Raw genomic sequence first — 26,558 nt, 5'->3', positions numbered from 1 at the left:
TTTCTCTGTCACAAAATTTGTCTTATTGATGCTACAGTATGGCTTACGTGTATGTGAATAATGGCATTTTTTTAAGATGATAAAATTCCTATTCTTTTTGATTGGCATGACATTCTAAATCTTCCAGAAAGTAAAGTGCATATTTTCTATAAAACATCAGTTTTACCACAGGAGATAGGAAACTTATCTTGATGTAGTTTTTCTGTTGGAAATGCCTTGGAATTAAAAAGTCTACTCTATGCCATCATTTTCAAAAGTCTATATGACTCATGCACTGTGCTGCTGGAGATTGTCATATACATATATGTATACATATGACATATAAAATCATATATATGTCAGATACAGGCACACTAAAAATAACACATTAAATATTCCATTGTTAGAAAATAGCATTGGAAACTGGTTTGAAATAGTCTGACATTAATCTGTGTGACCTTTATCCAGACTTCACAGTGACTCATGTTCTTTTTTGATAAAGTCATATGATAATTACCGAGATCAAATGTGGTTTTTCTTATTTCTTTATAGACCATTAATGCTTACACAGTTTAGTCAGCTTTGTATAGTACATTATCTTTCTATTCAAAATATATTCATGGACAACAAAAAATATTTTTTTATTTTTTTAAGGTTTGTAATATTCTTCATTTTCATATCAGTTTACATTATCCAAACAACATTTTACTTCAATATTTTTTAAAAGTATGTGACAAAGATGACTGATCAATGTGTGTCTCAGTCCTACATAGCAGTAAGATCATTTCTACAGTCCATTTCTGTTATACTGTTACTCTAAAAGTATCTGAAAAAGCTGAAAGGTTAATCCAACATGTTAATACAAGGATTACAAGGATTTATTTCAATGCCCATGTACACCAGCAGTGCTTGGGGCACTTAATAGGGTAAAACAAAACAAAGTAAATGAGAAAAATTCAAGCAACTGAACAGAAAAACATGGATGAAGGAGAAAGGGCAGACTCGAATTAATAGCCTGACTAAACAGACAAGTCTTTACTCTAGATTGAAAAACTGTAAAAGCATTTAAACTGTTCAGGTTGGTAAGGACTGAGTTCCAGAGTTGTGGAGCAAGGTGGTTGAAAGTCTGCACCATTTCAGATATTTGTATGTATAAAAAGGTGCTTTTAAAAGGTGTACCTCAGCAGTGTATAAAACCCTGCTTGGCACATCGGGAATAATGAGAGATGTTAAAAATTGGGAGGATTTGGTGCATAGTGGGGAGCCAGGGAATACTGTCAGAATTGGGGTGATGTGGTCACAGAGCCTTGCACGATACAGTATGAAGTTTGTTAGTGAGAGAGTAGGGAGACCACTGGAAAGGCTATTACAGTAATCCTGCCAAGGTATGATGAAGACATGAATCAGGGTTCTGCAGCAGTATAATCAAGAAAAGACTGAATGTGGGCTATGTTTCTGAGGTGAAAGTGAGAGGCTTTACAGATGGCTTTTATTTGTTCATCGAAGCAGAGCTCATGATCAAACAAAAACGCCAGATTTCACAAGCTGGACAGAATTAGAGGCTACTGTTTCCAAGTTGTAGAGAATTTAATAAGTGAAATGCATCTTCTCTAGGATTTATACAGTACGAATCACTTCAGTTTTTGTTACATTTAAATGGAAGAATAGTAGTTATAGTTACTAATAGAGTTGTTAATAATGCTCTTCAAGGCAATCAATGATTGCTTGCTCACTATACTGTATGTGGATAAAATCTTTCCAGTCAACAAGAATCGTATATTTGGTATTTGAACTGGGAACTCACTGTAGTTGCCATATATAATCGATTCTAAGCCACTTCTTTTCCTAAATCATGAGTATACACCTTAACTGTGGTAGAATGTTATATATTACAAAGTAAAGAATATGAAATGCATGTCAGTCATAGTCACAAAACCTCTACTATTACAGTCCCTCATTACAGCTGTCCGCCCACATTCCTATTCAAACATTAAATAACTTTGTGAGACAGACTAAGAATGTCATCTAAGAGGTGATGGAAGCTCATGATTGCATTTCCGTTCCAACTAATTTCAACATTTGAATAAAAAACCCTCCTGACTGTTTATTTTGAGATTAATCCGTCTTTCCCAGTCCAACATCTTTTCCTCATATACCAGTTTTTATTGTTGCACCTTCTTAGTGTGTGCATGCAAAATACAATTCTGTAATGCCTTCACCATATCACAAAATGTGTTGTAGAGACTTAAAACAACCTTGTTTTTCATCTCAGAAATGTTTCATTGCTCACCTCTGGTAGTGCTCTACACTTGGACCTACATATTCTCCCACAAAGTAAAAATGGAAATTGAGGATGTCTCTTATAAAACACACTGCAAAAGAAGCCAGCTGTAGCTAAAATGTCAGAACCTTTTTTGATGTAGAAGACTACCACATTACCACATCCTAAACTTCACTAGCTGTGGAAGATGGCATACAATACAATAGATTAGCTCAATCCTAGGCGTGAAATCATAAAGATATTAAATGTTTTCTGAAAGCTTTTAAACTGAACTGTGAGGGCAACAACAGACGCTATACATAGATTATGGCCTTGATGCTTATTTTTTAAGCTGTCGCATTCTGAAATTTGGAAAAAGTGGCTTATACTGTATACAGTACTGTATTTCTTAAAATCCTGAGGTTATATCTCTTAAAATAGATTAAGTATTTTGAGTAAAAACTGGTAATTTTAAGTCCTTGGTAATTTTCTACTAGTTGGCCAAAGCTAATAAGATGATGTTTCACTAATCTGTGTCACTTAATTCTATTGCAGGTATTAGATACTACAGTATATAAAGGATTTTTTCAGGAATAAGTATTTTATAGGGTGCAAAAGTTTCATTTTTCAGCACAAACCTTCAAGGTGGAAAAACACTCATGAAATACAAAATGAAAGATACAACATAAACTTTCTGATCAAGTATCTTTATTTTTTACATTTACTTAGAAAACGAAACAGCAGTTAAAAAAGAAATCGATTTGTACACTCAATTGCTGTAATTAGATACACAATTCAATACTGCCTAAAATACTGAACAGGATAAAGAAGAGAGAGTGCAGAAGTTCTTATGAAGCAGTCCTTAAAGTGGAAAGAACAACAATAAAGACAGTTTTCCCTTTTTATGAAGTTTTCAGAAGCTACAGTACAGACAGTATAAAATCTAATGATTCATGAGTTTTTGTGCATTTAACAATGTATGAAATCCAGACTATTCTAATAAATTATGTTTTAAGCATTGGTTAATAGTAATAACTGAAAAAAACAGAACATTAAAATGATATTCTAAGTTTTAATAAAGAAAATATGGTTAAATTATCCTTAATTTCAAACTGCCTCTTTACTGCCAAAATTCACAATAAACAACAACGTAATTAAAAGGCAGTCTGTGTTGAATTTAATATCTACAAAATCTTGCATTTTAATAGCCTAGTTATATACACTTTATACAACATTTTGAACACAAACTTACATCTTTTACAAAAAAAAGGCATATTATTTTACAAGACAATGATTCTAATAACAAATGATTTTCTTGGTTTGTTACAGTTAAAGAAACATTTAAAACAAAACTTCACCTTTATCTAGATATTATACGGTATTTCAATTCACAAACCAGATTCAAAACTCTATCTTGAGCTTGAGTGTGGGTGTGTATAAGAGAATGCTAGAATAAAAAAAGCCTCCAATTTCTACCTGACACCTGTACAATGGCCTTAAAGTTTGAAAGCATCACTGTTATGGCTTTAAGAATACTGGCACACCTCTTGAAGAAATATTCAGTGCTAAGAGACAATGATGGCAGTGTTGTTCATCTTTCCCTTTTAATTCCACTTGAGACTCTTTTGAATAAAAGACATCCAACTTATGTTACATCTTAATGGCTGCATCTGAGTGTACTTGTCTTAGATACTGTACCTCAATTATCTCTGACAGTCAAGTCTTTCATGACACAAAGTAAAGTGAAGGGAAGTCTGGCTTTTCCAATGATTCATAAAACAGTGAATTTAAATATCTGCACATAAAGCCAGTCGGTGCATTCCCTTAGTGAGACAAGGTACTGTACCTCCTTTAACACTGGAAAATTGCACTGGAAATAAAAGTGCAATACAAAGAGTCACATTTCATCTTAAGGAGCTTCAAATACAATGGAACTGAAATTCACTGCTGTTCAGAAATTTAGACAGATTACCTCTGGGACTAGGGTCAACATGCTAAACTCACAGGATTTGGGGAATTTGGGAATAACAAAATTCCTACACTAAAAAGGCTTAAACATTTTATATCGTATGCTTCCAAATATATAAAGCAAAGTGGTAGACGGAACTGCAGAACTGTAAGAATACCATTATATGCTAAATTTTAAAAAGATAGCCCTGTAAATGAACACTATTCTTTCAAGAATTCAAGGAAAATACTGGTTCTATTGTGTGGTCATTTGCACATACACTACACCGACTGTGGAAACTTCCGCTAGTGTTGTTTCAATGCTAACAATCCCTAGGTTACTTTCGTGAAGAGACAAGTGAGTAGGACAATCAGTGCTGTGACTCCGGAGCATTTTGTAGCTTGTTCTTCTTTTTTCTGCTGAGAATATGGGCGTGTATATTCACCCACCAAAATCTGAAGAACTCCTACTGAATAATGTGTTAGGCCTCACAGAGCACCCAGTATAATTTGAACAGCATGTGGCACTTATTCTACAAGGTTATAAATATTTGAAACCCAAGCCCACTTCATTCCCATACCAGGAATTTTGTGTTTGATTGAACTGCATATTGCAGATTGCTGGAGACAGGATATTGTTCTGGTCAGGGGTGTTGAGAGAAAACAGATTCATGTTCCTCAGGCCAAGCAAACACAATACTAGTACATGTACTGCCACCTAGTACATTCATTTGATTAGAGGGTCCAAATATTTTATTGTTTTAATTTTTCTTCTTGGTTTTAATTTTATGTTTATAGTTCTGAATTTATAAAGCTTTTATATTTGTATGTTTTGAGAGCCTGAGGGCATCGAGCTCTATACCTTAACAATGAATTTTGGAAGTATGATTTTGTAAGGCTAATTACAGTAGGTGTAATGTTCATGAACTGAAAAAAAAACAGTAGTACAGCTTGGCACAAGGCAAATGGATTTAAAAATAGGTCTGCACCACACTATGCAAATAATGTGGGAATCTACCAGCATTGTTAAGTAAGGCTGCTTGAACACAATTGTAAACATAGAAAAAAACAACTTTAAAAGTACACTACAATCTTGTGAGTGCACATCTCTTGGTGCAGGTATTTACCAGACCAAAGGTGTGTCTCTTTCAGTGAAATGGGTATAACAAGGCACATTAACTGTGCTAAAAACAGAATGTAAATGAGACTGTATTTATATGACATGTCTGTCAGTGACATGCATACAAATTGTATTAGAGCCACATTATGACAAAAAGATAATTCATCACATTTTGGAGATATTCATTTCTGTATGTTCCTGACAAACTTCTGCATCTTATTTTGACACTTGAAATGTTCCCATAACACAATGCAACACATACTGATACTTTAGAACTCAGCATTAGAGCACTAGTGTAACAGACATTTTAAAAATACTGTTCAGTACAGGGTGGTCAATTTCTGTTCATGTTGGGACAGTGTGTTTGCATTTTTTTCTAGGTCTCTGAAAGCAGCATAATCAGAAGAACAGAGAGCAACTGGTAAATTGGTCCACTTAACTTAGTTACGATTGAAAAATCCCATAAAAAATACTGACTTCCCAGGACAGGAATTGAATGACCTTGATAGTTTACAGAGCTGATAGAGCTTATAGAGTTTATAGAGAAGGTTGTAAACATATTCGGTGTTATTAAATCAAATTAGCACATTTTTTATCTTTTAATGATTTTAAATTCAAATTTCTTTTGTGGTCTTTTATTAAACATATTTTTGGAATTTGACCTTTATATTCTGCTAGCAGTTAAACAGACTTGAAACAAAAAGGTAATCACTAAACTGGTTATTATATGTGAACATAAAGGTATATTTTGAGTTGAAATGTTTCTATTGGCATATCTTATCATTCTCTTGATTGTCAAAGTACCCAGTCATTGCATTTGAGTGACAAAGAATATGTAGAATGGAAGCAACCTTTCCAAGAAAAAGTCAAAATTTGCAAATAAAAACCTTAGTTTTTACTTTGTGCTGTCCATGGCTGAGTACTCATACTGTACGTATGCTATCACTAGACAGTGATTTAGCACTATCACAATAACAGCATACCCTTTTACAGCCTTCACTTTTGTACCCTTGCGTGCTCTAAGTCTGAGTGCCCTTTAATTTTGTAAAGCAATTTCATTCAGTGCCCTGCTAAGAATTTTATCCTTGCGGCAGAGCAAAGAAAACAGGTGTGCTTTGTAACCTCCTAGGGTTCACACTTCAGTCTGCTGCTGAGTTTCCATAAAAGGGTGATTGACACCATCGAAGTTAAGCTCATCCACGCTTTCAAAGTCACTAATGGCCGCCTCTGAATCATCAAAGCCGCAGCTGGCAGAAACGTCCGATGAGGAGGCATTGGCGGATAAGCGCATTGTAATGGACATGTTGTCCATGTTATCCGTCTCCAAGTCTTGGCCGTGGCCGATAGTGAAAGTGCTAAACTCCTCCCCGGCTTGGGGGCCCATGGCTTCCAGCTCCGTTGGGAACTGATGAGGCGGGAGGTACTGGCTGGGGTGGAAGCGAGGCCGCTGGCGGCTGTTGGTGCTCAGAGTGCTCTCCACAGAGACTGGCTGGGGTGCAGGCAGGGTGTCATATTGCTCCTGGTACTCCTCTGGCAGTGGTGGGGGGAGCTGGTCCTGACTGAGGAACTCTTCCTCCTGCGGTGGAGGATAGTCACTGTCGATGTCATAACCCCCCAGGTAGTAATCAGTCTCCAGCTCTCTGGTGCTGCCAAGGTGCGCAGAAGAATTTTCCCCAGCTTCATAACTTGGCACTTCTTCAATATCAGGCAGTCGGGTGCTGGGCATCCAGTCGGAAGTGTCCCAGTGATAAGCTGCTTAAAAAAAAGAGTTTGATACACATTACTTCCTGTGTGTATTATTTTTTCCATGCAAGATTAAGACTACATTAAGGCTTGAAATTAAATGAAAAAAAAAACTCAACAAACAGTAACCAACAGTTTTGAGTCTTGTCATGCAGCAGTCAAAGAGCATGCAGGATCCAGGTTACATTCCATATTGAGACAGAAGTACAGCCATACAGTGAGACCAGCTTGATTCACTGAAAGGAAATAAAGACTTGAACTCAAAGTTTAACTCGAAAGTTGTTAACATAGTTTCACAGGGGCATCACAAACTGAAAAGGAAACACACAACACATTTGCCAAACATAGATGGAACAGTACATAAATATCCCAGTTTACAAAGAAAAAACTCTGTATTTGTTAAGTCTTTTGTTTTCTTTGAAGATGTCATTTTAGGAGGCACATTTGAACACAAAGGGGAGGGGGAGTCTTAAACAAGTTACCCATCTGTGTTGCCAAATTGATGCAATATTAAACATCTTATGAGTTTCAACTTTGTAAAAAGGCAAAAACAGGAATTGTGTAAACCGACAAAAATGGAAAATAATATTGCCATACATTGAAATAACGTAAACAGGCACCTTAAACAAAAAAAAAAGTGAACAGGAGCAGTGCAGCGGATGGTACAGTATTAGAGAAGATTGCATGACACTGCAGAGGGTATGCATCCCATTCACTAAGCACCTCTGTAAGAAATCACAGCACAAATGCACCTGCACAGTCAGCAGGACATTGAGACATGTTGTTGCTTGCTGAACACATGCAAGTAAAGGCTTGATTAAATTAAAAAAAGGGTCAGGGCCACAAGCAATTCAACACAGAAAGAATGGTACCGGAATTGTCACCTCTGTTGTAGCTCTGCCCTTGATCCATAACAGACACTGCCAGGTGGAGAGCAAATAAACCATTTTAATGCCAGAACGAAGCCTCAGTAAACAAAGCAAGTATTGCAAGCCTGACCTGTAAAAAGTCCTCTCTGGTTTCATGATGGCAGGGCAGAAAAGCCATCCGAAAAATAGAGTAGAGGTGACCTTTTCGCTGCAGTTAACTTTGGACGTGTTTACCATTTAAAGTCATAGCTGGTGCAAACATAGAAGAGTGGAATTATAATTATTTTCTCCACCTTGGATGTTGCAAGGTCAGGCTTAATGAAGTAGGGACAGTGTGGGATTTCTACCTAGGCCTGCTCTTTCACCTTCTTGGCCCCCAGACCACTGGTGAAGTTGGTAAGTCACAGTATGCCTGCCCATACATGGAAAGGCACTTTCTGTCAACAAATACCGTGAGAAGCATGTCACTTTTTACAGTCTGATTTAAAAAGATTGAACATATACAGGTATTAGGACAAAAGTCTGCTTTTTTAAGCTCTTAGTACTAACATTTCAATGCTGAAATGATTTTAAAACTATTGACTGCTCACACTGAGATCCCAGTTTATATTTGGTGAAAGACAGTGGCAGATGGTGGTTGCTGCAATAGACTGCAGCTTTTCTATTATTTTTGTAAGCATAAATAAAGGTAATATATACCATAGTGTTACTACAAGAGGACAGGAGCCTCCTTTTACCTTATTGCTGGACAATCTTTGGTGAAGTTTTGATGCTTTTAATTTAAAGGTGACATTTGGTAAGAGGTGTCAGCTTTCAAATCAAAACTCCACAGATGCTCTTTCTATTTATATACTTCTTATTAATTGTACATGTATATTGTTTCATGTTTACTTTAATAACAACTACAGAAGGGGTCATGCCTTCTTTGTGTCAACACCAGTGCAGGAGAAGTATATACAATTACTGTGGGCATATATCAACTTTGTAATAATTTTCAGAGATGACCCAGGCATGGTGAAATATGAAAAATGTAAAGTAATGAAAATTGATAATAGGGGGATGAAGGCATTCCAGAGTTTGCAGAGAAAATACTGCTTATATGTTAAACAGCAGGGTACATTAGATTTAAGTATATTCTGCAACCACATGCAATCTGAAGCAGTTCTAGCAGCTCTTGATTGAATCTAGCTGCTGTAATCTAGGAAGGCATAAACAGTTCAGTAAAAGAAGCATAACATTTTGTAAGGTGAGCAGAAGCATAAACCTTTGTTTTGAGTACTTGCATGCAACAATAAAAAAAAACAAAACAACCAGGCTAACCTATTTTCAATGCTGCTTCAAAAAATTGGAATTAATACCCGTTTTTAAGAACAACTTTCCTTTTCCTCATTTGAGATGCAGAGATTTCAGGAAATATGTGTTCGCGTCTTCATAAGAAAACTCTTAAAAAAGCAAATGGTAGAGAAGTTCAGGGTACCTTCATTTTCGATTGTGTCAACTGCATCATTGACCAGTCGAATGACAGTCACTATGGAAGCTTGTGGGGGAAAAGTGGAGGAGAGCAAGAAGAAATAAAGTTGGAAACAGGGTTTAGAACATCAGTCAAAAGTATTAAAATATTATCTTATATCAACAAAATGCTCAAGGATGTGATTTTGAAACCCAGCATTTCATGTACTCGATGCACAGCAGTGGTGCCATGCCACGCCCTTCCATTAAATTCCCAATTCTTTTTCAGAGCTTGTTTCTTAAGTGTGAATTCTGATGTTTTCAGTTTAGTTCCTTCTACTTGTCCCCAGGTTATGAAAAATAAAGTCTGCTTTATTTCCACTGACATTCCGGACTTTTACACACTTCACACACGTTCAGTTTTACTGTACAGTATAAAGAAAATGGAACCTTCATACATTTAAACCTCATTGAACCTTGCAACTTTTATCATTCCTCTTCTTTCCTAGCATTATTTTGGAACACAGGATAAAAACAAACTAGAGAATTAAGAAATTGCCAAAGGCAACTTTGTCACATTCGCCATGCTACAGGTGAGAATTTCCCGTTTTATTAGGTGCAAAGACTTGTACACTTCCACATAGTTGCCTGGAATGTTTGAAACTAAATAAACCGCAATAACTTCCATTTTACTTAACTCAGAATTTCACACACACACACAAAACAAGATGCATTTGACTCTGCTGTCTTAAACATGCTTTTCCTTAGAATCCTCCCACACAATCCTGTTCTCTGCTATCTGGTAAAAGCAATGTTTTTTATATTTTATGTAAAACATCAAAGCTGCTTGTGGTCTGTGATGCAGTGTTTGTTCATATTTGTACTGCAGGCTTGTCATTTATATGTTCAAGGGACAATTCAGACTTACTGTATCAATATTTTATTTATTGTTTTACAGTAGGTCAATGTAGACATCTGTAAAACTACTATCATTTTTGCTTGGCATGAGTAAAGATACCTTAGCTGTCAACATATCATTCTGGCATTTTGAAAGAATTGTTAGTGAAAAGAAAGCAATTTATTTCCCAGAACTCTATTAAAGCATTGATTAATTGTTAATCTTCAAAACCTAGGTGATTTCAAGTAAATCTGGGTTATTGTGGAAGTACTGTAAATTAACACTATGTCTGCAAAGCAAGCAAGTAAAAAACACAGACAAGCAAACCAGCAGAAACAACAATTTCCTCACAGCTTTTTGTTGTTTCAAAAACAATCAACAGAACCTCAAGCACTGATGTCTTAATGAGGATTATCTGTGCTCACTCAGTAAAGTATTACAAAAGCCTCTAAGGTTTTTGCAAAAATCCTGGCACTTAACCACTCACTGTTTATGTGGCTTTCCCCATAATCTAAACAAGCAACTATACTGTAAATGAGTGTGGGTATCATTTACTGAGGTTTATTTCCAGCAGGGTACCTCAGCATGAAGGCAGACAGCAAAAACACAAAGTGGCATGTATCATTTTAAACCATAAGCAACTACATATAAGATCATATTCTAATTTTTAACTACAGTATGTGCTCCCATAATCTTGGAATTAAATGCCTCTTCCTGATACCTTTACCTTATTTTCTAAAACTAAATTTCATTCGGAAAACCTTTTTCCTAAAAAAATGTTTTGGAACAGAAACAAGCTTTTTAATGCTCATGCTTACGTTAAAGCACAGGCAATGCTGTTCCAATGATTTGAGTTTGACAGATGCATGTCACTACAGGAAGTTCATTTAGTGAGTAAAGAAGAGTAACGTGAAATTGAAGACAAGTCTAGTGGCATTGTGGCCAGGTCATGGTTTTTATTCAGTGTGACTGACAGATTTCCTCATTATCATGGCCTTACCAAACTCCATTCATTCCTTTAAATTTGATGGACAAACAACTTTAGTAATCCAACAGTTAAGAGACATACAGTACTGTATCAGACACAGAAAAAGAACTCTCTGTTGGAGTTTTGAACATAAATCTTAGAACTACTATACCTTTGTGCTACAGGTATCCATCCTAAATAATCTAATTTGTGATCTACGTTTTACCCTCAAAATTAATTTTGAGTACTGTTTCAATTGTTTAATTCAAACCTTTGACTGCGAATCAGCCTGAGAATGCTGAAAATAATCAAATTGCCCATGTGTTGCCGACACTTGCCTACTTAAGTGAGAATATATAATACTAAGGCATCTTCTTATAATATTATTGTGCTTCTGCAGGATTTTTGTACTCACTAAACTGTTAGCTCCATGCATTCCTTAACAGATGTTACGACTCTGTTCTCAAAGCATCGTGTTCATTTAATTCCAGCTCAGATTAAGTTTCCTGAACAAATTCAGAGAACTGAGCAGCACTGTTCTCCTGGAAAAGATTCTAAACTGGGGGAGTCCAGTCCACTATCTTGTTAAGACTAACCTGTTAAAGATCTTGCTATACAAAAGGTTTAAGACAGTTTTATTAAGTTATACAGTTTTATTTTAATTGAAAATTTGGATAACCCTTCCATCCATTATTTCCATGACCCACAGTTGGATGAAGCAGTTAGAAATAGGATGGATTTTAAGAACTTATTCAGCGATTGAAATCACCAATGCTTTGGATGAAAAAATGTTTTTTGCAAAATAACCAAATTCATGTTATGGTCATTTTGCTTCAGGCAAACAGTTTTTGAATGTTCATACTAGTAAAAAAAGAAAGCTTATTGTGGTGACAGTAGTAGTGTTCTGTTACATTTTGAAATCTTTACAATTCCCTTTCACTATTAATACAGAATAATCTTTGGCGTGCATATAAATTAAAAGCTAGACATTTAAAAAGAAAATATAAAAAATGAATCCAAGCTACACTTCTTAAGAGTATTACATTGCAATTCAATAATTAATGCCACAAGATCATTGCCAGTAAATTTGCATAGACCCAGAAAAAGAATAACAATAAATACAGTATCAATATGGTGAGTTATTCAGTGTGGTTGCTGCACATTTTCAATAAACATAATAAGCAACCCTTCATCACATATGAATGACAATTACCTTTCCAGTTCTGAGAATTGTTGTATACCCTATAATATACTGCTACAAAAGTGAAAAGATGTTAAGGGCTGCATAAAATGTGTTTCCTTTAATTTAAAGTCAAATATTTGTCATTTTACAACATTCTAGAGGAAATAGGCTTCTACAGTACTTTATTAACTACCCAAACAAATCATAAACAAAAGTAAGTTTTGGGATATTTAATAACAAGTGCTGTTGAAATGTATGTATGAAGACTGACTACAGTATGTCGTATTATACAAAGCTGCCAGAAGTCCAAAAAATAAAACCAATAATGCATTCATAAACTATATTTGTTCTGTTTTCAGAAAACCAAATTATACTGCAGAAAAATAAATGTGTAACAGAAAAATCATATAATTATTTTCCAGTTATTTATTTCACAACAAAACAGATGTACAGAAATATATACATCAATTCATACTCTGACAAACCCTATGATTTCAATAGATGACAGCTTCAAATTAAATCAACACAATAGATACTCAAACGTAATACTTTCTATTTATTTTCAATTAAAAGATACTTTTAAATAGTGTAGTCGCAGCATGTTTAAGCAGTAAAAACAGTATTACTGTATGTGTTCCAGTGTTGGAGGAAAAAAAACAACAAGGCACTGCTCTTGTGTATATAAACACAAGATTTTTTATCAGAATATACTTTTATTGCAAATATTTACTTTTCATTTATTCCTTTGAAGCCTTAGAAGACTTTTAAGCAATTTTAACAGTTTGGTCTATGTTGTAATACAACAGATAGACATATAGTTTACTGCTGTGCAAGTCTTATATGCAAATACTGTAGTATTTACAAAACACCTGTCTTAGAAACGGCAACAGCTTATTGAATGTCCACATAAGTGTTTTCTAGTTTTCTAATAGCTCAGTGATGAACTCAAGCTTATTTTGGGTGAAATTAAACCCAATTTGTAATTTAGCAATCTTCAAATCAATTGAGCACAATCTCCAAAACCTGATCACTGCTTAAGGCTAATTATTATATATTGCCACTATACTCTGTTGTAGTATTTATCCATCACATTTACCAATCAAATCTAATCGATAAATGACCAGGTGCACATTATTACTTGACATATTTGTTCCTCACTACACTAAAAGTAACAGGCTGTTCTTCTGACTTGTAGAACAAAATGGCTTTGATTTCAGTACTAGTTCACCACAGAAGTCTATTTCTACAAAAAGACAGAAATACACTGAGCAGATCCAGTAGGGCAGTGCAGTAAAAAGTTGAACATGAGCACAGCTCTGTTGACTCAATCATTCACACAATCAAGTGCCAGAATCACAAAGCAAAATCACACTGGCTTTTCTGTGCTCAATAGAATAAGCAGAAATACTCTAAAATACCTCTGTGTTTGTATCAGCACAGCACAGACCAACTTAAACACACTACTGCTTATTAAGGTATGGAATGCAGATGAGGGTCTTACCATTGTCATCACAGGAGTCAGACTGGAAGGAGCTAAGGGATTGCACCTCTGAATTGCTGCCTTTGTTGCTTCCTGAAAAACAAGTCACTTCTTCCACCATGTCTACTACTTTTCCTGAAACAGCATTAAGAAATCAGAATTAGTGTCAAATGTATGTCACACTTAGTTACTTGCTTAAATCCTATGTTCTAATTATAGCTAAACTTTTTTAGAGGCATGCCAGAGGAGCATTTCTACAGATCCTCATGCTCCCTTTTCAGGTACAGAAGTCACTGCTCGAAAGCCACATCTTAAAACGGTGATTCTAAATTGGATAGGTAATCAACAGTATAATGGAACAACAATGATGGAAAATATCAAACTGAAATCTGAGTGCTAGGAATAGGAAATGGTGCCTTCTTGTTTTATTTGAATGTTTTTCTCTGCAAAAGAATATCCCTAAAATGACTGCAATGCTCCCCCTTAAGGTTTTATTTACAGATTGAAGTTTCAAATTCTTAGTACTGCAGGGAAATTCTTCTCGTCATTCTTCCTGCCTTGCCATGTCACTTTAAACTTTTTTTGGACAGTATGTGCAACAATAGAGCATTATGTTAATAAAAATGAGTCAATATATAGCACTCGGTAGTTATTTGACATTCCTCAACCACACACTTCTTCACCTAAATTACTCCTTGGCATGTAATATGTAATATGTGGGTACTTCATCTACCAGCCCCATATTTATTGAGCAAGCCACAGCACAATCACCAATATTCCAAAAACACACCATGTACTGTATAGGCACAGCTCTGTATACAGTATATCACACTGCCAGGACACTTATTCTGCCAAGACACTGTACAGTATAACATGAACTCAAGAATGTTTTTTTTTGTAGTATTAAATGTGGTCAGCAACACATTTACTTTCCTTTATTTTCCTTCATGCACAAATAGTAAATGCAGCTACAATCTGAAATACCAATATTGATTGAAAACTATGGCATTTCCCAGTTCATTATTTTTAAAACAATCTGCTTTAATCACAATCATGTCAGTTTCATATAGCCTAGTGAAATGCAATGAAGTTGTAGTTCAAAGTCCTTGTAGAGGTCATCCACTCTAATAAGAGTGAATTGATTTTTCCCTGCTTCACATCTTCCTTACATTTTCTTGCATTTAATTAATGACACCAGAAGTGAAAAAAATTGAAGCTTTTTAAAAAAAATGGATGGATATGTTTCATCTGCTGAAAGTGATAATATTGTTACCCCTAGGTAAGCTTCTCCTTTGCATTTCAAACCACAGCAAAAGCAAATCTGTAACCACAGATAAACCATTTGATGTCATACTGATGGTAAGTGATTGGATTTCCATTTTTGTTATCATCAGAGTATCTTCTCAGGGTATTTCTATAATGTATTAAAAATAAACCCAAGAAGGCGGCTCTCCCATCTTTCCCTGTGTACTGATTTCATTTGCGATTTCCATTTGTTAATTTAGGTCAGGTGGCATAATGTTCTAAACCATCTCTGTTGTATTTATTCTGAGGTTCAGCCTTTGTGCCTGCTGCATTATAAAGCTTTTTTATTAAGTACTTTTTTCGAAAACAAAGGAACATGCAGAAAAAAACTGATCTTATATTTTCTCAAACTAAATCACAATGTAAAGAATGTCCTTTTTTTAAATACACGCAGATGCGTTTAAGTAGCTAAAACTAAAAATAAACTAGAAAGACATGTTTTGCCATGACCATTCTTACCAGAAGGCCCAGCACAATGGGGCCACATGACAAATCATGGCTCCACATCCCATTTTGTTTCATATCTATCCCATTACTCAATTTAATTCCCCTTAATTCTCAAGTTCTCAGACGTATAATTTTAAAAGACTTTATTAAATCATTTTTCTCCATGGCGTCTCACATGCTGCCACTCAAACTCACCGTCAGAGTCTGCTTCCCAGGCCGTCTTCCGGATGGAGTCGCAGTCGGAGCGGCAGGGGGAGACAGACGGGAGGTTGGGGGCTACGCTGCACACCACCACGCCCCTCCTAGTGGTCAGAATCCGAGGGGACTCGGGGTGGAAGGTGGTCATTTCCGTGTGCTCAACACCAAGGCTGTCCACAATCTTGTCCAGGTTGCCCCGGGAGTCACTCTGAAAGCAGGGGGTGTAGGCCATGGGTCTCACTGGCACCTGCGGGGGCCCTCCTGCCTCCTGGTAGAGGTTGCACGGGTCTGCGTTGTTGCGCACGCTCTTAAACTGAATCCCATTCGCCTTGTTGAGCAGAGCGGCAGTGGCGGGGTCCTGCACCAACGTGATGTTGTTGCGGGAGTAGTTCTTGCGGAAGACCTTTTTGCGGAAGGCGATGAAGAGAATGATGAGGACGAAGATAACGAAAAGGACGACCGCGATTCCGATCAGCTCCTCTTTGCCCACGTAGGAATGGCCTGCCTGAATGTTAGGTACCACCACTGGCCTGAGTCCACAGTACTGACCTACATACCCTTCCGTGCAGTTGCAATAAAAAGCACCAAATGTGTTCACGCACACTCCTCCATTCTCACACTCCTCTCTCTGGCACTCATTGATATCTTCTTCACATCTGCAAGACAACATCAGAATTGCTTGTTGAGGTGTTTGCATTTCAGAGTCTTCTGTATAACTGAAATCGAATAAACCTTATTCAGCAAACCTGGCTGATCATACATGTTTTCTTGCCACCCCTGTGGTGAAAGACACTAAAATCAAGTCACACTAGAAGAGTAAAGATTGAATCAATAAGAATGATTTTTGCTACAGAAGAGCTGATAAGTTGAGGCAGATTTTATATTACTGTAGTATTACGTTTGTATGACCTACTTTCAATTTAGTCTGATAAAATAACGGTTGAGGAATGTGCCTTTTAAGGGGAAGATAACATAACTACAGTACATTAAAATACTTAAACTACAACCACAAAATATATATTTATATACAATTCCCAGTTCTGAATGATTAAAAATAACATTTGCTTTATACTGTTCAAAAATGGCATTGAACAAGGCAATGCAATATTACACTGCCATCTTCTGGCACTCAAATGTATTTCCATATTCCGAAAATAAATCACATTTCCAAATCTCCAAAAGAATGAAGCTCTATTTTATGTAGTGTATATGACATGATCTTATATTGCTCTTATACTGTATCTTATCTTTTACTGTCATACTACATTTTTTCACTTACTAATTTGATGTAAAGCAATTAAGTCACAGAACTCTCATGTTTTTCATTCTGGACTGAATTTCAGGAAGGGAGTGGATTTGCATCTAAGGCTTTAACGTGTTCAATTTTGAAAGCAAGCTGTCAGAACATGACTGAATCACCAACTTACGTGAGTCCAGTAAAGCCTCTTCTGCAGCTGCACAGGAATGCATTTCCTATAGGTTTGCAGGACCCTCCATTCTGGCAGGGGTTAGGGACACAGGAAGTGATTTCGGTTTCACACCTCACACCAGTGAACTGTGACGTACAAATGCACTCAAATCCTGCACAGGACAAGAAATAGTTGTTAACAAATCAGCCGACTCCAAACTGTTTTCACTTGCAAAGCTTCCGATTATACTACATTCCTTCTTGAAATCTGCGGTATGGACACATCTGTGTTTTTCCATAGCACTTCCCTTTAAAAGAAGGTTACTACTTGAAAAGAAATTGTGCACAGTATGTAATCTGGGTTTAAAACAATTGTTTTTGGCCAGGAGAGCTATAGGCTTAAACTCTAAAGAACAACATTGACCTAAGCAGTCTGCATACAAGACATATTTGCATTGTTATGACTCTCTCTGGGTAGCAATTGGTATTTGCCTATTGATTTGTGTATATACGTCAGACATTGCCAGCTGTGGCAGTACAAATACAACACAATACCTCTGGGAAATAAAAAGTGAAATGTCAGTAAACATAATAAGAAAAGAGAGATATCTGAATACTATTTATCAGCAGCACACACATTTACCTGATTGGACAATGAAACAATCACAGTACTTCAGATAACCTTTGGCAGGGTTGTGTCTGCCAAAATTGACAACACCAACAACAATAATAATATCTTCATGGCTTCAAGGACAAAGCTTTCCATGATAGAAAAACAAATAAGTAAGTGACACAATGCTGCATTGGGAGTTAGAAACGCATGCCATTTCAGTCAAGGACAATGACATCCAAGAATGACAATCACTCTAAATTAAAAATGCCATGGTATGTATGAGAACCAGCTTGCTTTACAAGTTGTTCACTGACATACAACAAAACCATTTACATTCATGTTTAAAAATAAGATTTCTGATCTATCAAAGGTCTCCTCCCAAATCCAATTATACAAACTACACAGAACAACAAAAGTATAGTCATACTGTACTCAAAGCTATGGAACAATGCCAGCCATTGTGCTGTAATGTGCATTTTTGTTGTTTTGAATAACTGAGAATTAAACAATAACTGTGGGATATCAGGGAAAATCTTATTGGGTATAAACACAGGAATGTGATATAATGTGATATAGCTTTTATTCTGCATAGTTATAGGTAGACTATATATTTAAGATGACACCAGTATTATACAGGAGCTACAGCCCATTAGGAGAAAAATCTGTTTCCATTTTATAGAAAGTACTTAATGCACTGAATTTAAATATCAAAAACTCAATTATAAAAACTAAAAAAGTACACAATGCTGGTGCAGTCAGAATTGCATTATTGCTGGGAATCAGAATCATATTGTTCCTTCATATTGTTCATGCACTACTACAGTTTGTTTGACAAAATGCACCTGTAATTACCATAGTCATACCATAGTTATTACTAGCTATTTATTTTCGATCAATTTAGTGAATTAAGCTTTTAGAAAATATACAATAAAGCTTGAGTGCAGGGTGTAATCTTAGTACTTTACACTCAACATGCAATCTGGAATAGAAACTCTTATCTAGAACAATCTTAATTTATCTACGAACCAAACAATCAATTTTTAACAAACTGAAGAGTTTACTGCTCATGACAAAGTGATGATATAGACAAGAGGTCACTATCCAGGTTGTTACCTTGCCGTCTCTTGTCAAATAAGTAGTTTTCTGCTTGGATCAAAAGAAATGCCACATTCACAGAAGCCACAACATTTTTAAGAAATGTTTTCCATTTCAGAGTAGCAAAAACATAAAGCAAATAAAGTAAATCTCTGTGATTAACACTTCAAAAAGTCACCTCTCCAAAGATATATGTTTCTTACTTCTACCTTGAGTGCACATAAGAAGAGATTGAGTTATCATTTCTGAAGATACACACAACACATTTCACCGATAATAGATTTCTAACCCACCTTTAGATATATAATTTAATAAAAAAGTACAGTTCTTTTTCCTTCTCTTTTATGTTTGAGATGGTTATCAGGGTTTGCTGATGCACCACGACACAACAGTGTGTGTTTTAATTTCCTTCAGCAGTCTCCCTCGGGTTCTATCTGAAATCCTTATCGACAGCAGATCTGTAAGTACGATACCTGAGTAATGAAGTTTGGAAGCCCTGTCACAAGGAGTAATGTTGCGCTTTGGGTATCAGTCGAAACCTTATTTTAGCACACTGCTTCTCATTCCTGAAGCTCAACATCCCCTGTATTGCAGCAGCATTATAACGAGTCTTCTGCATTATAAATAATAGTTTTTTGTAAAGTTTGTATTATTTTGGTACATGTAATTCATACAGTACCAAAGGAAAGTTGAAGAATTAAATGGGCAATGGTGAATATGCAAGAGTATAAGAAATATTTACTGTATATGGTAGTTTTCTGTATTCATAAATTATTTTTTCATACTCTGGGTAGATTGCACACCAATAATATTACTGAGCACTGTCACTTTTTACATACTATAACACCTGCAAAATGTATACAGAATTATTTTTGCAGTGTCAAACTGGCACCATTTTGAAATGACATTTAAAAAGTAAATATTGTTGTAATTATTATTGAGAAGATTATTAACTGAAGCAAATATTAAGAATTCAATAAATTTTATGAGTGGAAGTATTTTCTATTATACATTTATAACTTTTGCTAAGATATTCAGACTTGGGTCATGTGACAAACCGAGCTAGACAGAGAGACTCGTACAGATAATATTCTTAAGTACGAAAGTACATAACTGAGAATGAGTCACTGAAAGACTGAAACTTGATATTTCAAGAGGATGTTGTGTGATGTTCCAAAAATAAAAATGCACTGAAGGATAAACCAATTTTTTTTAACATTTTTAGTCTGAAAAAAAAACTTGACATATATTTCACTGCCTTCAGCAATAAGGCTAGGACTGTTAAAACTATTTATATAACTTCAAAAGGGATAAAAACCTTCACAGATATTCTGTATTTAATCAAAACCTGTTTTATTCTGTACATGTGTGCATCACCAACATTCTCAGCATGTACCCAAAATAATTAAGAAGAGAATGAAAGAGAAAATTAGAAACATCTGGCAATCACCCTCATTTCGATTTTATTAAAAGATAGGCAGCCAAACAGCCCAAAGCTTTTCTAATCACCTGGTGTGGTTCAGGATATTTACTAATGAAGGCCTTGCCATGTCTTTCAAAGGAATGACAAAAGGTTATCTATTTCCAATTTGGTTCACTGAAAACAAATCTCTGCATATTATTACCAAAATGAATATCTTTAAATGTAGCACTTACAAAAACACACAAACAAGCTAAAAAAAGAACAAGAACAAAAAGTTAAAATAAATAGGGTTATGAGCACCATTTAATGCTTCCAAGTAATGTAATTCCCACTACTTACCACCAGATGGAAGGCTTGCACAACTTCCACTATTCTGGCATGGAGTTCTTTCACATGCATCAGGGTAGAGCACACAGCCAAGCTTCAGCTCCGTCAGACCAACCACTTCTGCATAGTGGCTCCGCTTGTTCTGAAGGGGCAGTTCATTGTTGTTGAGGACTACTGAGTCCAAGCACCCCTGAAAGCCCCCAAGAACCAAGGGACTCTTCTTCTCGGTCAGACTGCGAGCATTGGGAGGCTGTACCTGGGCACCAAAGAAGATGGAGCCATCAGGCCCCAAAGGCTGGAAATGCAGGGGTGCCCTGCGGCGCTCCACATAGATGTCATCTAGTGACAGACTCGTGAAGTTGCGATTGAGCTCCAGAAACACTGTGTGCCAGTTTCCGTCATTAATAGGCCGTCCAGAGATCACTAGGATTCCAGGGCTGTTGCCACAGTCCAACTGGAACCACAGCTTGCCATCCTCAATCTGTCAAAGGCAATAAAAGATACAAAGGAGGAATTTTAAACACTCTGAGCAGATCACAAGCAAGGAAGCTTCATTGAACACAGTTGGAGGGGCCTCTTTGCTGATATTTACAATTGAAGGCAGCATGGAACACATTGGTTTCAGGGTGGTGAGATGTACAGTTTAAAGTAGGAAATCAATGTTTCTGACAGCTTTAAATAGATCTCTGTTTAGGCAAACAAGTAAGGAACATGTATTTAAAGAGTGGTTTAGTGGTTTGAGGCTTAAGAAGAAAACCTTGTTTGTCCTTTTGTTTTGTGTAGATGCACATCATATGTTTTAAAGATTACTGCCAAATTATTGGGGATCTTCCCACAAGGAATGAAATAGACTGACAAAATTGATTTATGCAGTTGATTTATTTCAATTAATTAGAGTATGGAAATTAAATACAAACACCCCTGTTTTGAATAAACTACATGTATGTCCTTTTGCAAACGTAAGCCTATAAACTTTCAGGAATTCAATGTGCAAAGAAAAAAAAGCACTTCTCCTTCATTTCTAAACTTAATTTACTGTTCATTTTTTAAATGTATGAACACTTGCAAGTCACCTAATTACAGCTCTATTTCTAAGATATATAGTGTGTTGACTATTAAGAACTTAATGGAACATACACCTTTAGAAAGAACTAATTGTACACTAATCAAAAGCCTCAGAAATACATAAACATTTATTATGCTGGAAAACAATCTTATTAATAAGCTTACATATCTTTCTTATCTGCTGTTTATATTTTAAGAAGGACATGTCAGTGGCACCAAATTCTCGTTTGAACTGAATTTATGAGTCTTCAATCTTGATTTATTCAATGTATAGCACTGAGACAGTCCTTGTTACAGCAGTTAATGATCTGTAGATAAGCGCCGACACTAGTTCTCACTCTGTATTAACATTCTAGAATGCGCTGATTTTGACTCTGGTGCACAGCACTATCATGTCATTTAATGCTGTGGTGCTCATCTTTTTGAGGTATAATTATTCATGGACCAACATAGCTATGACCTGCACAGAATTCACTTTATACGAGAATTTTTAGAGTTGTTATTATTCAAATTAGTTACTGCATGTAGTCAGCATGAGTTCAAGGCACCCACACATAAGAATCACACATTTTCCTTTTCAAATTATATTCAGACACTAATTTTAGAGCAAACTCTTCTGCTGTTCCTTTTTTTTAAAAGAAAGAGCCCGTCTAGCTGTTTATCTTATTGCAAGCTGATTCTGAGCTGTAGTACTAAGGAAAATTTGATGTACTGTATACAGTACATGCAACCTAAAACTGCTAAAACAAGGTAAGGAAAATCTTTACATTACCAGGTATTTTTAGTATCACTCCAATAAAACAGCCTTGTAAATGACCTCATATTAACTTCATCATAGTGAATACTTCATTATGGTTTTTTGTCCATATATTTAAGAGAAAATCATAACGTAACAAAAAGCAATGGACATCTTAATCAAAACAGTAAAAAGAGACACCATGAAATCTCGGGGTGACCTGTTAATCCATTATCTAAAGCAAAAATCTCTAAATGAAATAAAATACGCCAACTCCCATTGCAGCTCTCTTTTTTAATAGAGCAAAAATACTCTCACATTAAAAAAAAAACTTATGGATATTAAAATGAATATGATGAGTATTACGAATAGTGTATGTCGTCTTGCTGGTTGTAGTTGATTTTGAACAGAAAAAAAACACACAAAGACATGCAAAGACGAACATGTACTCACAGTTCAGAAAACTTTCCAGGCACATTTTATTTTTTTTTTGCCGGCGCCTGTGCTTCTATCACTAGCTTAACAGCCACCTGTCACAGTGATTTTACGTGGCATATTTTCTAAGCCATCTAAAGCTGTTGCTGCTTATTTACATTACAGATAGACTACCGACATTTTTTTTATCTTACCAAAACCATGTTTTACATCCAAAAATGAACATTAAAATACGGTGTGTGCTTGTAATATTGGTCAGTCAGATATTTTTTTTCTTATAAAGCAGAAAACATTGCCTCCACTCCACGTGTGACATTCACTATACAATATATTTATGAAAAAGCTTTTTATTGTGCTGAAATATCAGATAACTATACATAGTGTTCTGCAAAGGTCAAAAATGATCTGAATGTATGAAAACGTGTTTTTATGCTGAAATGTGATGCGCATGCCAAAGTCACTCACAGACCTTCAGTCTAACTGTGACCCCAGAGTAGAGAGGAGAAGAAGCTCTCTGGGTAACATGCTTGTCTCTGTGCTTAAAGGTCAATTAAGCAGGAAAAGTCACTGGGACCAGCTCCATCTGTCAACACCTCAGCATGTCATGTGGGAGAAGACTGGTGCTAAAGGCTCTGTACTCCTAATGGGAAGGCCAATGGAAGTACTGTACTGCCTGAAGTGTGAAGGGTAAGGCTCTCAAATAAAGAGTTTGTGGGATAAAAAGAAGGCAATCCACAATGTTAAATACAAAGCAGAAACCCAATCTGCTTAAAAACCTGACTATGTAATGGAACATGATGAACATAATATATAAAAATAAATGGATGAGTTAATTTACAATTTCGCCATCTGTAGCACAGCATTTGTGAATAAAACATCCTTGTAGATGCAATCATGCAAATACAGTAGTCAAACTGTTATTTTTAACAATGTTTTTCTGATTATAGTATAATAGAGAAGTGTGAGGATTGTTACCTTGGTTTAATGGCAAACATTTTATAGACTAAAAGAAAAGGTGTCACTAAAATTATTTAACAGCAACATTTAAGAGTCTTGAGAAAATCTGTAAAGTATTTTTTTAATCTAAATGCATAGGTATTACAATACTTTCATGTACATTTCCAACATTTCTTCAGACTTTTGGAAATGGCCATCTTGCTTTACATCTATTCTGGAATGTGTCAAAAGTTGCTATAAATTAAATGCACAGTGAAGTCTATTTGTGATTTATACCTAAGAAGAAACATGTACATTAAAAAACAGCTGAGACCACATACAGTACCTTCAGTATGGTGCAGGGCTCTGCCCTGGTATACATGATAATGCCTTTACTCTGCAGAGTTCTCAGGCGAAGGCCTAACCTTAGCTCATCTACTTTGCTGCCGTCTGACACACGGTATTTAATATAACTGTTTCCAGCGAAGCTCAGAGATGTGTGGCCTGCACAGACAAAATGCAACTGAGGTGTGAAACAACATAACCGCCGCTCAACACCCTAAATTAAACATGACATTTCAGTTACAAATTTGTCAGACATGGCTGTGTTTGAGACCCACTGAGGCAAGAATTACTCCATATCAAAGGTATCCAATAGTAACTTGCCACTTACTCAGAAAAGGAAATAGCTGTTGTACTTTGGTTACAAAGGAAAATTAAATCTTGTAGTTCAAAATTTGTAATCCAAAATTATCTACAGTACACTTTTACAAAGAAATGTTTTTTGCAACAATGACAAACAACAATTCAATCAGCAACTGCAGTAATTCTAAATGCACATTTATATTAGCAATAAAAAAACAGCTTCCCATACAGACACCCTATGCTGTTTTCATGTGGAGCTTTACATTGACTTGAACAGACTGTGACCAATGAGCAAACAATCTGTTTGCAGCAGGATCTCTTCAAATATGTGTTAGCAAACTCCTGACAAATGTTTTTTTTTTACTGAACCACTATGCATAGTTAGTGTTCTCTTGATATGAAGTAATTTGTGTGCTTTTTAAAGAAGACCTGAATAAGAAGCTGAGTACAGTTACTGTGACTAAAACACAGTTCATTAGGTCTAATATTCTGTCTGGGGGTCTTTGACCTTGTTTTTTTTACTGTAGATAATTTTGGATGACCGTTTTTTTTTAAGTGATTTTGGAATGATGACACTGGTTATCATTTACCCTTAAAGACTGATGAACTAATAATTCTGATTGCCCAGAAATCACAGTTTATGGATAATGTCTCCCTCCAGAGGAAATACTGCACCGCGCTCTTCACGCCAAGCTCACCTGCACATTCTCCCAGCTTGCCAGGGGGACACTGGCAGATATAGGGCCCACGACTCACTGCACCACCAACGCACTGCATATCACCTGGGCACGGCTGATCATCACACAACTCTGAAGATCCTGGGCAACTTCCACCTAGAAACAGAACACAAACCCCAATGAAATCCACATCAGAGAAAGCCCTTGCTGTGTAGCTGTGCTACACCAAGCAGGCACTTGTTTTTCCATTCCATCACTACTGCATGTTTTGTTTTTTCATTAGTGAAGCCGTTTTGAAAAATTAAGTGCTTCAAAATAATTATTCCAAAAATCTATCCATACATTATATACAGTATATAAAATATTTTCATTTAGATACTGTAGACAAGTACTTTAAATATACTGTATAGTGTAGAGAAAAAGGTCAGAAGCAGTTTTATAGTTACGCTTATTGATAAGACAGGAATAGCAGGAGGATCTAGAGTAGCCTTAAAAGCATCCCTATAGAACATCTGATGTTGTTTATAAGTCTGAAATGAACATTTAGCCCCATCTTCCTCCACAAATGCTCCAGGCATCATCATCTGGCTGCCTTTAGAGAATACAGCTCATTTGTGTACAGGGGGAAGAATGAGCAAAAGAAAACAGACAAGTCTGGGAGTTACAGTAGAAGCTAGACCTTCAAAAAATTGTGTTAGCAGCTTATAAAAAGCAATAGTATCCCAAAAGACAACAAACGGAGCTAAATTAAGTGGGGGTTTAGGGATTTTCAGTCCAAAAATGTGATTTGCCAGTCAACAGAAGACTATAGTCCATTTGCTATCAGTAGAAGGTTCAGTAGCTACCAGGTCCAATAAACCAACCACAGTGTGAAGCTTAATTTTCAATTAACTCAAATGCTTGTATGTTTAAAAAAGGTCACACAACACATAATATGATTACTTACACCAAATAAATCTAAAGTATTAAATATCAGTTGAGGTTTATATTATATTAATACAGTATATCCATTTATATTAAAATCCCTTTCAAAGTACTGTATGTACTGTAATATTCTGCACAGAAATCACAGTGCATGCTTTGTACTGCAGACTAGTATCTACCGTACATGATGAATGCCTGCTAAACCATGGCCAGAGCTGTGATATATTTCAACTAAGCCATATCTTGTCCTTTTACTTCATTAACATTGAAAAACAACAAAATAAAAACATTCAGTACATGGTAGGTAAAAAGTTTCAGATAAAAAAAGCCTCAATATTCTGAATAATAAATGTATTGAGTACCAGGGCCTTGTTATTTAACAATGAAGAGTGGAATACAATAAATTTTGACACTTACAAGGGGACATTG

General features: G+C 35.9%; 1 protein-coding gene across 1 annotated transcript in view; it reads right to left on the bottom strand.

The window, feature by feature from the left end:
* Positions 1-2,937: 2,937 nt before the first annotated feature.
* LOC148830470 (protocadherin Fat 3-like) overlaps positions 2,938-26,558 on the bottom strand; it is a 58,277-nt gene continuing 34,656 nt past the window's right edge. Inside the window, exons 15-23 of the mRNA XM_088919885.1 lie at positions 25,227-25,361; positions 24,230-24,387; positions 20,724-21,192; positions 17,273-17,426; positions 15,843-16,501; positions 13,917-14,030; positions 9,396-9,455; positions 7,934-7,969; positions 2,938-7,058 (exon numbers count right to left, since the gene is read on the bottom strand). Of these exons, the coding sequence (XP_088776011.1) occupies positions 6,439-7,058; positions 7,934-7,969; positions 9,396-9,455; positions 13,917-14,030; positions 15,843-16,501; positions 17,273-17,426; positions 20,724-21,192; positions 24,230-24,387; positions 25,227-25,361 (2,405 nt within the window). The 3' untranslated portion in view covers positions 2,938-6,438. The remainder of the gene's footprint in view (positions 7,059-7,933; positions 7,970-9,395; positions 9,456-13,916; positions 14,031-15,842; positions 16,502-17,272; positions 17,427-20,723; positions 21,193-24,229; positions 24,388-25,226; positions 25,362-26,558) is intronic.

The sequence above is a fragment of the Atractosteus spatula genome, chromosome 7 (assembly GCF_055471065.1).
Source record: "Atractosteus spatula isolate fAtrSpa1 chromosome 7, fAtrSpa1.hap1, whole genome shotgun sequence".
Classification (NCBI taxonomy): Eukaryota; Metazoa; Chordata; class Actinopteri; order Semionotiformes; family Lepisosteidae; genus Atractosteus; species Atractosteus spatula.
The sequence above is the reverse complement of the archived record's forward strand: the minus strand, read 5'-3'. Positions and strand labels throughout refer to the sequence as shown.